Source organism: Psittacula echo (genome assembly GCF_963264785.1).
Source record: "Psittacula echo genome assembly, chromosome: Z".
Taxonomy (NCBI): domain Eukaryota; kingdom Metazoa; phylum Chordata; class Aves; order Psittaciformes; family Psittacidae; genus Psittacula; species Psittacula echo.
The window spans coordinates 47,445,526-47,457,765 of record NC_137742.1 but is presented as its reverse complement, the minus strand read 5'-3'; the positions used below and the strand labels follow the sequence as shown (position 1 = coordinate 47,457,765).

Sequence of the window (12,240 nt, the reverse complement as noted above, 5' to 3'; positions counted from 1 at the left end):
TTAATTTTTTTTTTAAAGCAAAGTGGGAGATTATATGCGAATGGAATGTTATACTGTAATATTAAGACAGTTCTTTTATATTGCTTTGAGCAAACAGGATTCCCACATACTGTTTTGACATTTCAGTAGACATATTGCTCTTGCATCATAGCTACTTTAGTTATAAATTGCCTGAAATGTCTTTATTTCTTATTTGTTTCTGGTAGCGTCTGTGCTATGCTATGTGCAGTGGAAGCATGATAATGAATCCTCATTCCTACTTAAATTCCATACAATGAGATATACACCAACACCCCAAAGTTTACGACTTTTAACAAGTAAATATGTGCAAGAAACAGGTTAAATAATTTATTGCTGTTTTAAAACATTTCATAACGCTATGGAGCTTATTATTTCTAAGTGTGTAAGTCTGTTTGATTTGACACTCAACATTAAATACCTTTATTAAAAACTTTTTTTTTTTTTTTTTTTACCCGGAACAGTAAAGCACAGTAGCGGTTGAACTTCAGACTTATTTGAAAGTGAAAAAGGACAGTTACACTCTAGCCTGGATTCAAAATTCAGTGTTTTAATATTTTAAAGATTGTTTTAGATGGGTTTATCAAAAAAGAAAAGAATAAGAAAGAAAAAAAAGAAAAAAATGAAAATAAATTGGCATTTCATTAAAAACTATTTTGGTTATTACCTTAAGAGATCACCATAGTTACCTTTAGAATACCGGAATCCAAATTTATGGACTACAGGTCCATATTTTATACAAATATATGTAATTAGCTTCAGATAAGCAACTAGCTGATCTTTGCAAGGCATTGAATATATTGTTTAGAATCACAGTGATATTATTATGAAACATTCACATTTTCAATTTCCAGGGAATATCTTGAGGTACATGTACTTAAGTATTTATTAATAAATAAAGCATAGTAGTTTCATAATTACATATTGAGAATTAATAAAGAAGAATTGTTATGATAATTTTTAAGGGAGGATTAGCAGATCTCAGCGTAGTGCCCAATTGTGTTAATACAAGAGCTCCCTCCAATGGCGACAAGTTACTTCACATACAGTTTATTGCTACATATGGATGAATGAAACAGGAAATAAAGTAAATGGAAGAGCTCAAAAAGTAGTTGTCTCTGGTGGTTTACATTAAGATATTTTTACTGCATTCATTGGTCCCTACACCATGGCATCTAGATAGCTAGATAATAAAGTACCTTTTCATTTTAGATCTTCTGAACATAAAAAAAAAAAAAGAGAGAAAGAGAAAGAAAGAGAGAAAGAAAGAAAGAGAGAAAGAAAGAGAGAGAGAAAGAGAGAAAGAGGAAGGAAGGAAGGAAGGAAAGGAAGGAAGGAAGGAAGGAAGGAAGGAAGGAAGGAAGGAAGGAAGGAAGGAAGGAAGGAAGGAAGGAAGGAAGGAAGGAAGGAAGGAAGGAAGGAAGGAAGGAAGGAAGGAAGGAAGGAAGGAAGGAAGGAAGGAAGGAAAGGAAGGAAGGAAGGAAGGAAGGAAGGAAGGAAAAGGAAGGAAAGGAAGGAAGGCAAGGAAGGAAAAGAAGGAAGGGAAGGAAGCGAAGGAAAGGAAAGAGAGAGAGAGAGAGAGAGCTCAGTGAAGAAAACAAATGCTTAGTATGAAAAAATACTATAGATAGACTGAAGGAATATTGGTAATTTCCCCCAGTATCCTGTTTCTGACTGATAGTGCTGGAAAGCTGTAAGAACAGCATGAGAATTTACTGAATGCTCACCAGGTGTGGTCTCCAAGCCAGATGTGATTCATGGCTTACTACTTTGCAGGAAGAGAAATAGGTAAAGATGACAGATGTCATACAAAACTATACCACCATCATCAGTAGGACACACCAGAAAATCCAAATAATTTATTTTTAAGATCAGGATTGAAATAAAAAGTCTGAAGAGAAAAGATAGACACAGAATTTTTACAGACAAAAGCCCCAAAATTTTAGGCAAAGGAAAAAGAAAGAACTGAAACTGGAGTATTTCACATGATCAAACATCAACTTAATATTCAGAGAGTATATCTCTAGGGATGGTTTTGTGTGTGAAGTTTTTGGTACACTGTCTTGCATTGCATTGGAGATGTTAACACTGTTAGTCTACACAAGATCAAGGAGGTGGACCTGAAGGTTTGAGCCTCACAGAGGATTCTACTGGGATTTCAGTCTGGTGTCATATTATGAATTCTGTTTTTTTGACTCTCACCACCTCAGAAAAAGTCTACACAAACCTTCCATTTTATAATGTGAAACAAAATATCACAGAATCACAAAATGGTTGACCCTGGATCCATCTTCTGAATGTCCTTCTTGTAAGTATTTACACACATTGATAGTATTTCCCCTGAGCCTTCTCTTCTTGCTGGGTTGCATGGACCTGGTTCATCTTCAGGTTCCTTAGATGACCTCAAGCCTGATCTTCTACAGGAGGTGGTTCTTCGTTCTCCCAATACCTGCCTTTGCCATGTGTAACCTGGGATGTGTGACTGGAGCTTTTGCCAGCAAAGACCAAGACAAAAAACTGGTTGAATACCTCAACCTTCCTCATCTTCTGGGTGACCAGGTCTCCTGTTTCCTTCTGCAGTGGCCCACATTTTTTCTTGTCTTCCTTTTATCCCAAACGTACCTCTAAAATTTCTTCTTGTTGTCTTTGTCACATTGACCCTTATGACACACTGCTGACTAAAGTTTAGTTTGGAAACTTGGCTTTTCCCTGCGTTGAGTTTCCTGTTGGTCCATTTTTCCAGCTTGTTGAGGAAAGCAGTGCAACACTGGTGTATCAGGCACTCCTCCAGGTTCTGATGTCACCAGGAAACTTTTAAAGGGTGTGTTCTGTCCCATCATCTAGATCGTTCATCAAGAAGTTAAACAGGATTGGATCCAGTATTGAACGCTGGTGTACACTGCTCATTAATGGGCTTTGCCTAGATTTTGTGCTACTGATCACCACCTCTGGGCCCAACTGTTCAGCCAGTTTCTAAGTATGGCTGAATTAAAGTAAAAAATGGAGTCTACATTTCTACTGTACATGTGTACAATAGCCAAGTGTTTCTTTTGCATCTGTTCAGAGTAACAAATAACTTTTATACCTACAAGGACAGAAAACTCTGTCTGATAACCCCATAGTTCTTCTTTCATACATTTTATTTGGGTATTCAGTTCTGGGTTTGCATCACTGTCAGGATGTAAAAATCAGTAAAAAAGTTACAGATGAGAAACGATATAAGAAGGGTGGCACTAAAAGTGGTACGCAGCTTGTCCATCTGATTGCTTGGTCATTTTTTTACGTTGGGTTAACATGTTAAAAATTATTTGAATCGTATTATCTCAATACTAATGTTTCTTAACATTAGAATTGTTAGACTTGGTTACAGAAATTAAATTGTTGATGGGAGGTCTAGCATGAAGAATCTACAGAGATGTTTTCAATGAAGAAGTAGTTTTGGAATTTCATCTTTTACTTATATTGAAGCTTGTGATAGTCACCTTAGAATAAAAAGTACAAGGACAACAATCATTCTGCTTGCACATTATCACTGCCAAAGAGAAATTCCAGTGATTTAAGTTTAGGAGGTGGGAGACACTGTTTTATATAGGTGTTTGACTACCTATTTTGCAGCATTCTGAACATTCTTTAGTGTGAGGTGTCCCTACCCATGGCAGAGGGGTTGGAACTAGATGATCTTAAGGTCCTTTCCAACTCTAACTATTCTATGATTCTATGATTTAACTTCTTCTTTTCAAAATGTTCCTATTTGAGAATTGGTGATAATGACAACTTTTTTTTGTTTTGACATTTATAGAGGTCTCATTTATTTTAGAAGTACTTGTTTTCCTGTTCCTTTCTGCTGTATAAACTGTGTTTGCAAATGCTTTTAGTTCAGGCTGTTTCAGGATTGTGTATATTTTTTAATAATTAATATTATAAGTGGAACATAGATTCACTGCTTACATATCTAAGTACACAAGTGACTTTTTATGGAGGGTATTGCCAGCAAATAATGTGCAAAAGTAGAATGAAAAAGAACATGGCATAAAATATAATCCAGTTATTGTTTGGAAGTATGTCATGGCTTGCTAATTACATTATTTTATTTGAAGTTTAAATAATTTGACTTAGATTGGTTTTGATGTATATCTGGCATTTTTGGGTGGAAGATAGATCTAGTTTTCAAGTCTTTGGGAAGAAGTTAATTTTAAACAATGCTCAAAACAAGGAACTGCAAAAAGAACAGTTTATCTTTACGAGTTAGTAGTGAAATTGAGTGCAGCTGATGTGTATTATAGAGAAATTCCACTGGACATACAAATCTTCCTGCTGACCTTATTGAATTGTATGATGTATTTCTTGCATCCTTTATTGCCTGTTGTCTTCTGTGCTGTGAATTTTAGGATTTTTTTGTTGTTGTTGTTTAAAAACTTGAAAGCATCCATAGCACTTCCACAGTGCTAAACCAAAACCAAAAAAAAAAAAAAACCAAAACAAAAACAAAAACAAAACCAAAAGGAAAACCAACCAACCAACCAAACAAAAAAGGTGCGTAAAGAATTTAAGAAGCATGACTAGGCAAATGACAAGACAGGACTATGTAAAAGCTCATGGCTATGAGCTAAGTATTATAACATGAATATAAGGAGCTTGAGTTTTAAAGCTAAGAGTAAATATCACTAGGCAGCAAAGAGCATTAAACCATGGTCATACTGGTCAGCCAACCACTTTATTGCAGTAAAGCATTTCCCCTAATGTGCTGCCATAAACAGTAAAAGATAATACAGGTTGGAATTGATCTCTTGTTCTGGAGTCTTTAAGAAAATACTTTTGGATACTGAATAATTTCACATAACTGGCTATATATAATGGCTAGAGGTGTTTTGGTGGGGTTTTCTTTTTTTTTCAAAAGAAATCCACTCTCCTCCTGTTTTTCATCATAGTACATGAGAATAATTCACCTTGAGGTGTTCTATAATGAGCAGAGACACAGTTTAGTAAGTTCTTATGAAGGGAAGCTATATAAAATAACTATGTACAGTGTAATCTTGAGTTAAATAAATTCACTTTATACGTTTCTAGCTCATTGTGTATAAAACTGTTAGTAATGCATTTGCAAAATAAATAGTGTTTGAAACATTCTGAGGAGCACTCAATAGTCGGTTTTGCCACCCATAATTTTAATAGCACTCAGAGATGGTTAGTAATTAAATAAGAGATTTATATTATTCCTGCTAAGTGAAATAATTTTGTATTAAAAAAACCCCTAACCAGTAGTACTATCAGTGCTATAAGCTGTGAGATTCCAATTCTGTACTCTTGATCTAAAAGTATAATAAATTATACTTTAATGGAAAACTCTATGTCAGAATGAATTGAGAGATGCTTTAAATATAATGTTGAATGGTATTCCTTAAAGTATTCTTAATGAACTGCAAAAACACTAACTGAAAAATGCAATTATAGATGAAGTAGTCTTGAAATCTCTTGCTTCAGAGGATTTTTTTAATTTTTTTTTTATTTTTTGCTAATTTTTATTTGTCAAATAACATAACGTTCAAATGGACTTTTACTTTGGATTGCAATAGTCAAGTTTATAATATTGAATGATGAAATAAGTATGCCACAAATATTTAAAATCTTTTAAATAAGCCCATTAAAAACATCTATGTAATAAAAACAAAACAAAGCAAACCCGACAAAAGAAGCAGCCAAAAACGCAAGCAATCCCAAACTGCGTTGTCGTTAGCAAAGATGATAGATTGAGGGAACCACTGAATGAAATGGACACCATAATACTTGTGCAATATATCTGACACAAGTTAGTCATGGTTGCAGCACGGCAATGATTTTAACATCCCTCCACTTTTTTGCCTGGAAATCATGTTATTGCTATAGCTGGCCAGATATTTTTTTTTGACCATAGCACTGTTCAGATGATGTGCACAATGTGCAGATGATGTAAATGCATCAGAATTTGCCAGATAAATTATGTTCCTACAGAAATAGCAGAAGATGTTAAAAGCAATGTGTACTGCCCGGAAAAATCATTTATGATATTTTTCTAGCCTTTTTTTTTTTTTTTTTTTTTAATTCTGCTCTGTATTAAACCTGTTGTCATTAATACATACCATCCTTGTCTAAAAAAGGGGTTGTGATCAGAAAAAATAATGACTATATGCAACTGTTGCATGATTTTGTTGACTTAAAATTAATTTACAATAGTTCAATTGTATCTTCAAATAATTCAGAGACAAGACCTGGTGAAAAATGCAGTGAGTAACTTAGGGCACAGGGCCCCTCACCAAGGTGCCTCTGCTAATATTTTATAGCCAAATAATATGTCAGTTTTTGCATAAAACATTGATTATAACCAGTAAAGCTCTAACAATCTTTTAACAATTTTATCTAGGCAATCATTTTTTCCTAGCCAAAATTCCAGTCTGGAGATCAAGGAAAAGAGGCAATCGTTTGGTTAAGTGTTTTCTGGTCAGACTGAAGGACTTTCACACTCATTTTTTCACTTTAACCGAACAGTTCACATCTGTTGACTTTCAGGACCAATTTTAAAAGACTAATAATAACTTCCCACAGTAGTAATGGGATGAGAAGGAAGAATGAATGTTTGGATTCTTTTACAATTAATATTTCATTGATGTTGGAGACAATTTTTTTTTTCCTGAGAAATTGTTAAGCTACTGTGTGAACTTGTATATAGCTTAGAACTTATGGCAGAACATAATTTCTTTTGAACTCCTTTAGTTCTTGGAAGAGCTCAAGATGGGTTAAATCTGCTGCATTTTTAGAGTAGTTCGAACGTTGCTCTACGGTAAATGAATTGACAGTATCCTACTAGGATACGTATTCCCCTTGTGACAAGCCTTGGCACTTCTGTTTATGACACACAGCGATTAAAGTTTTGGTGTGTTTTGTAAACAGAAAGATTTGTACCGGCAATTTTATTTTACAGTGTTTGCAAAGCATAACCACCATCATGAAGTGCAAGGTCCTACACCTGGGAGGGTGCAGGCAGTCCCTGGCACAGCTATAGGTTGGGCAGAGAAGAGATTCAGAGCAGCTCTGCGGAGAAGGACTTGGGGATGTTGGTTGATGAGATAATGAACATGAGCCAGCAGTGTGCACTCACAGCCCAGAAAGCCAACCGTACCCTGGGCTGGATCAAAAGGAGTGGGACCAGCAGGTCAGAGAAAGGGATCCTACCTCTCTACTCTGCTCTCGTGAGACCTCACTTGGAATATTGTGCGCAATTCTGGTGTCCTCAACGTAAGAAGGTCATGGAGCTTTTGGAACAAGTCCAGAGGAGGGCCACAGGGATGGTCAGGGGACTGGAGCACCTCCCGTATGGAGACAGGCTGTGAAAGTTGGGGCTGTTCAGCCTGGAGAAGAGAATGCTGTGTGGAGACGTCATAGCAGCCTTCCAGTATCTGAAGGGGTCCTACAAGGATGCTGGGGATGGACTCTTCATCAGGGACTGTAGCAATAGGACAAGGGGTAATGAGTTTAAACTAAAACAGGGGAAGTTCAGGTTAGATGTAAGGAAGAAGTTCTTTACTGTGAGGGTGGTGAGGCACTGGAACTGGTTGCCCAAAGGAGTGGTGAATCATATAATGCTCCATCCTTGGCAGAGTTCAAGGCCAGGTTGAACAGAGCCTTGGGTGACATGGTTTAGTGTGGGGTGTCCCTGCCCATGGCAGGGGGGTTGGAACTAGATGATCTTAAGGTCCTTTCCAACATAACAATTCTATGATTCTATGATCATGCACCAACAGCAAGCATTTAATATTAATAGCTGTTAGTTACTTCAGACTGATTTTGCCAACTAGTTTTTCTGGGTTTGGTAGTAGAATTCATAAAACATATAGCAAAGCTCAAACTGTTCTTGAGGTACACTGGTACCTCACTAAACTTCCTAAACTTCCTCTTCTGACAAAATTATCCTGGTTTCAGTCCTTTTCTACTTTTTTGTTATTAAGCATGAAATGAGAATTTACATCTGAGTATACTTATTTAACATAGTAATATTTGTATTTTATATGAAGTAATATTTGTTATAAATATGATAGTATTTTGCACAATGGGTACATAATATATGTAAAACCACTGAACATTATGTAGTCCTATTTTATATTTTACAGTGTATAGATATTATATAGTAGAGGTCGCATTTGTAAGTAAGTGTAATATTTTTTAGGTGATCTAAGGTATGTCTCAGTACATTCAGTGCATGTCTCATACACAGTTTTACCTGTGGGGGACTCTGACTGACTGGGGAAGTTTTGGACATGAATCTGCTCTAAAACTTCATTTTCTTACTACATAGAGGGAAACAAATATCTTCCTTTTTAGTTTATCTTGATGTAATCTTACTTTCACAGTAGTTTTGAGCTTGATGATGTCCTACACGCAGGATTTAACTTTACTGATACAGTCTGGAGTACATTTGTGCTTTCTAATGCCATAGTGAACACTAATTCTGTCTTCAAAGCAGGGTTAAAGTAGCTTGAGGTAAAGAAACTACAGGATTAGAAATTGAGTAGGAGTGTTAAAACAAGTTTGACAGTAGGCCCTCATTTCAGGCTTCAATACAGCCCAGGATATTTCTCCACTGTGGAATAAAATAGGCCCTGAAGAGCTATTAGACTTCTATGCTGCTCAGTGCCTCTGTTATTGCCTCAGGCTAAAGCACAATACAGTGTTTCCATGTTTCAAAAACTGCATTCTTTGAGAAAGGTGTTTTTTCTTCATGCTATTACAAAGCAGTATAATGTAGCATCTGTAAGAGCATCAACTAAGAATCAGTAGGCAGTTACATTAGAGGGGTTAGCTCTACAATCCTATGAATATTTATGCAAACTATGCTTATTATATGTAACATTCATATTAACAGGGTCACATTGAGTCTTTTAACCATCAGATGCTTGTATAGGCTGTGAGGAGTCTGCATAATTTAGAATAATGGCATCTTCCCTTCAAGTGATTTGGCACAAGAATGAAGTGATCTGAACAGTCTGAGGAAGGCAGGGGTGAGAGGAAGGAAGCTCATTAAATGGATATAATTGCATGTTTAAATGATTGCTGGATTGTGTTCTACTGTAAAGACAGGAGTTTATCTGTCACATTGAATATATTTCTCCTCTAAAAAGCCTACAAACTACTTTCATAGGCTTCAGGTACACCTTTAGTATATGTAGTCTATGAGAAAAGCTGTCTGATTGCCTTCTCTTTCTTGTGGAAAGGATTAAAACTGAAAAAAAAAGCCCCAAACTGCATGTTTTAACCTTCACAGTACTTAAAATCAAGCATTAAAGACCCATTTAGAGTCAACTCAATTGGTACACTTTCAAATGTGTTCTTCCCAGATAAAGGCTTTGTAAAATGACAGCTAAAACCATTGATTTTTAAACTGACCATTCTGAATGGCTTAAAGAGTAGTTTGAATTACTTTTAGGCTGCTACTGAAATAAAAACCCTAATTTTAAATTAAAACACATGGTTTAAGTATACCCTGAAGTAAAAAAAAAATCAAGCAATATACATTCTGTACTCAAAACTTAACACCTAATTTTTATGAGGTGGCTGCCTTCTGAAAACAATTTTGGAAAAAAATTAAATCTTAATCAAACACTTAATTTGCTCACAGTACTTCAACTTCTGGACACTGGGTTATGGTTCAGTCAACAAACTAATTGGCACTTTTATTGAAAGCTAAATTTGTTACAGACTGCAAATAAGGATTTGAAGGGACAAGAGGTCTGGAAGGGTCTTACCCTCCAAATAGTGTCTCCTTGCCAGTGTTTGTTTTAGTATGTTTCCACCTTCACCTGCTGTGATAGTGAAATTATAAAGCATGAAGCTGAAAGTGATGTGGACATTCAGAGTCCATAACTTTTGTTGCTTATAACTAGCTGAATAGGTTAGCTGTAACGAGCCCATTCACCATTCACTAGCTGCTGCTTTTTTTTTTTTCTTATTGAATGTTCAGAGGTTAGAATTTATTAAAATTTTACTTGGTAGAGGGGAGGGAAGATGCAAAGATTTATGTATAGCAGGATAAATAATTAATACAATCAAGCTCACCTCTGCCACAAAAACTTATGCAAAGAGAAGCTGCATAGCAAAAGATGTTGTTTTTTATATGCTTCTCTAGTTGAAACATCTGTGACTTATAGCTATAGCAGTAGTACTGCCCATATATCCAGAAATGTATAATTTTTTATATTCTGCTCATGAAAGCATTTCAGAGCTATTTCTTTCTAATTTATCAGGTATTTAAATCCAAAATGTTTGATTTTTTTTTTTTTTTTTTTTTTTTTGCATCACATATCACAAACAGGCAATGAGAAAAAAAAAAAACAAACCGTAACATCTGAACATCTAACCAAAAAAATCAGACTATATTCTCCAGAATGCTAAAGTTCATGATGACATCTCTGTTCTTCTTTGAATTTATGTTTGTATAAATTTTCTTTATGTGACAAAAAAGGGAAGTAGTCTCATCAGTTAAATACTGCCCCTCAAATAGTTTCTATGATAATACTTCATCCTTTTATATATCACTTGGGGATAAAATTAGAAATTTACATTTTTTTGGTTTTTTAACAGAACACTGAATTAAAATCCTTTTATTATACTCTGGATTCTTTAGTTGGAAACCAGTCTTTCAACACCATGTTCTGTCAGTCTAAAATACAGGTTTGCAATGATATTTATCTAACCTTTTGGTAAGAGGAAATCACAGTCCCCACTGTCTTAGGAAAAAGTATTAGTTGGTATAATACACTGAAACACCAAGATTTTCTACACATTTTGCAAAAGGAATGTTTGCTTTTGAAGTGTTTCATTAACTTAAATTTTAGAAGGTGTGAGGTTTTTCAACTGCTATAGTGTCAGTGCTAAATGTACAGATGACTAAACACTTGATCCACAAGAATAAACCAGACCGATTCAGCTGTTGCTCCTATGGAGTTCACTGATGATTGCATTTTATTCCTGTGCTTGACTGCTTGACAGATGAGGGCATAAAGATCAGCAATATTTCCATATATTTCTATGCTCAATATGGATGTGGCTGACCTCTCTTTCATTTTCTTCTAGGCCTTTTCTGGAAACATGAATGCAGACAGTGTTGTATACTATAAGCTTCAGCATTCCATTAAAGCAAGATTTCTCCGTTTTGTTCCTTTGGACTGGAATCCAAATGGCAGAATTGGAATGCGCATTGAAGTGTATGGATGCACATACAGTAAGTGTTTTGCTGAATCAGCTAAATTAAATGATTATTCATCATTGTCTTTTGTAACCTAAATTACACTTGAAAGTTGATTTCTAAGCTTAAGTTTAATCTTGAGTAAAACTGACTCAATAATACATTTATGTGCAGATTCTACTATTTCTGCATCATCTAACAGTATGCAATGTTTATTTTCCAGTTCTTTTTGTGTTGGAATGAGTGGTGTGAACATAATCCAATAAATGGTTTACTAAAAACATTTTTTTTTGATAGTCTTAAAAACTGCACTTAATGTGGTGAAATATGGAAAATGTTTACAGTTTTAAAAATATATGATCTTGGTCTTGTTCCAGTAAGTGTACAAGTAGATAGACCCACAAATACACAGTTGAAGTGTACTTCAAGGTTGTTATAAATTTAAGAGGTATTTTCAGGATAATTTTTTGGTCATTAATAAAACATTAAGATCTGATATAAGCATTTGGTTGTATTGATCCGCTGGACAATGTAAATCTTCCTGTTGTCTTCCTGTTACAGTTCTTCATCCCTAGAATTTATTTTAAATATTCCTCTTAGCAAGTTGCTTACTGTCTTTTATTCTCTATATTTTTTCCTCATGAGGGAAACAGAGTTTATTTTAATCAACCTCTTCAAATTTTTAAGAACCTTCATCTGTTGTTTTTGTAGGGTTTTTTTTTCAGCTTCTCTGCTTAAGTCATGCTTTACACGGCTGATCACTTCTGAATGGCCTCCATATATCCCTCTTCTATTTCTATTCATTAGTATCTTACTTTAAACTGAACATCAGTAAAACACATCTCTGGGCTTTCTGCCTCCAACTTGGCTTTTTAAAATGAGTGAATGGCCATGAACTAAGGATACTGAAAATTTCAACTTGGATGAAGAAGATTAGGTCACATCAGAAATGAAGTAAACCACCCAATCCCAGAGAACAAAGAGCTCATGCCAGGAGAAGAGTGTAAGGA

At 35.2% G+C, this 12,240-nt stretch overlaps 1 protein-coding gene across 1 annotated transcript in view; it reads left to right on the top strand.

The window, feature by feature from the left end:
* Positions 1-12,240, top strand: part of CNTNAP4 (contactin associated protein family member 4) — a gene marked incomplete at both ends in the record, with an annotated part of 227,851 nt that overhangs the window by 127,815 nt on the left and 87,796 nt on the right. The window contains one exon of the mRNA XM_080637446.1: positions 11,119-11,266. Within this exon, the coding sequence (XP_080493572.1) occupies positions 11,119-11,266 (148 nt within the window). The remainder of the gene's footprint in view (positions 1-11,118; positions 11,267-12,240) is intronic.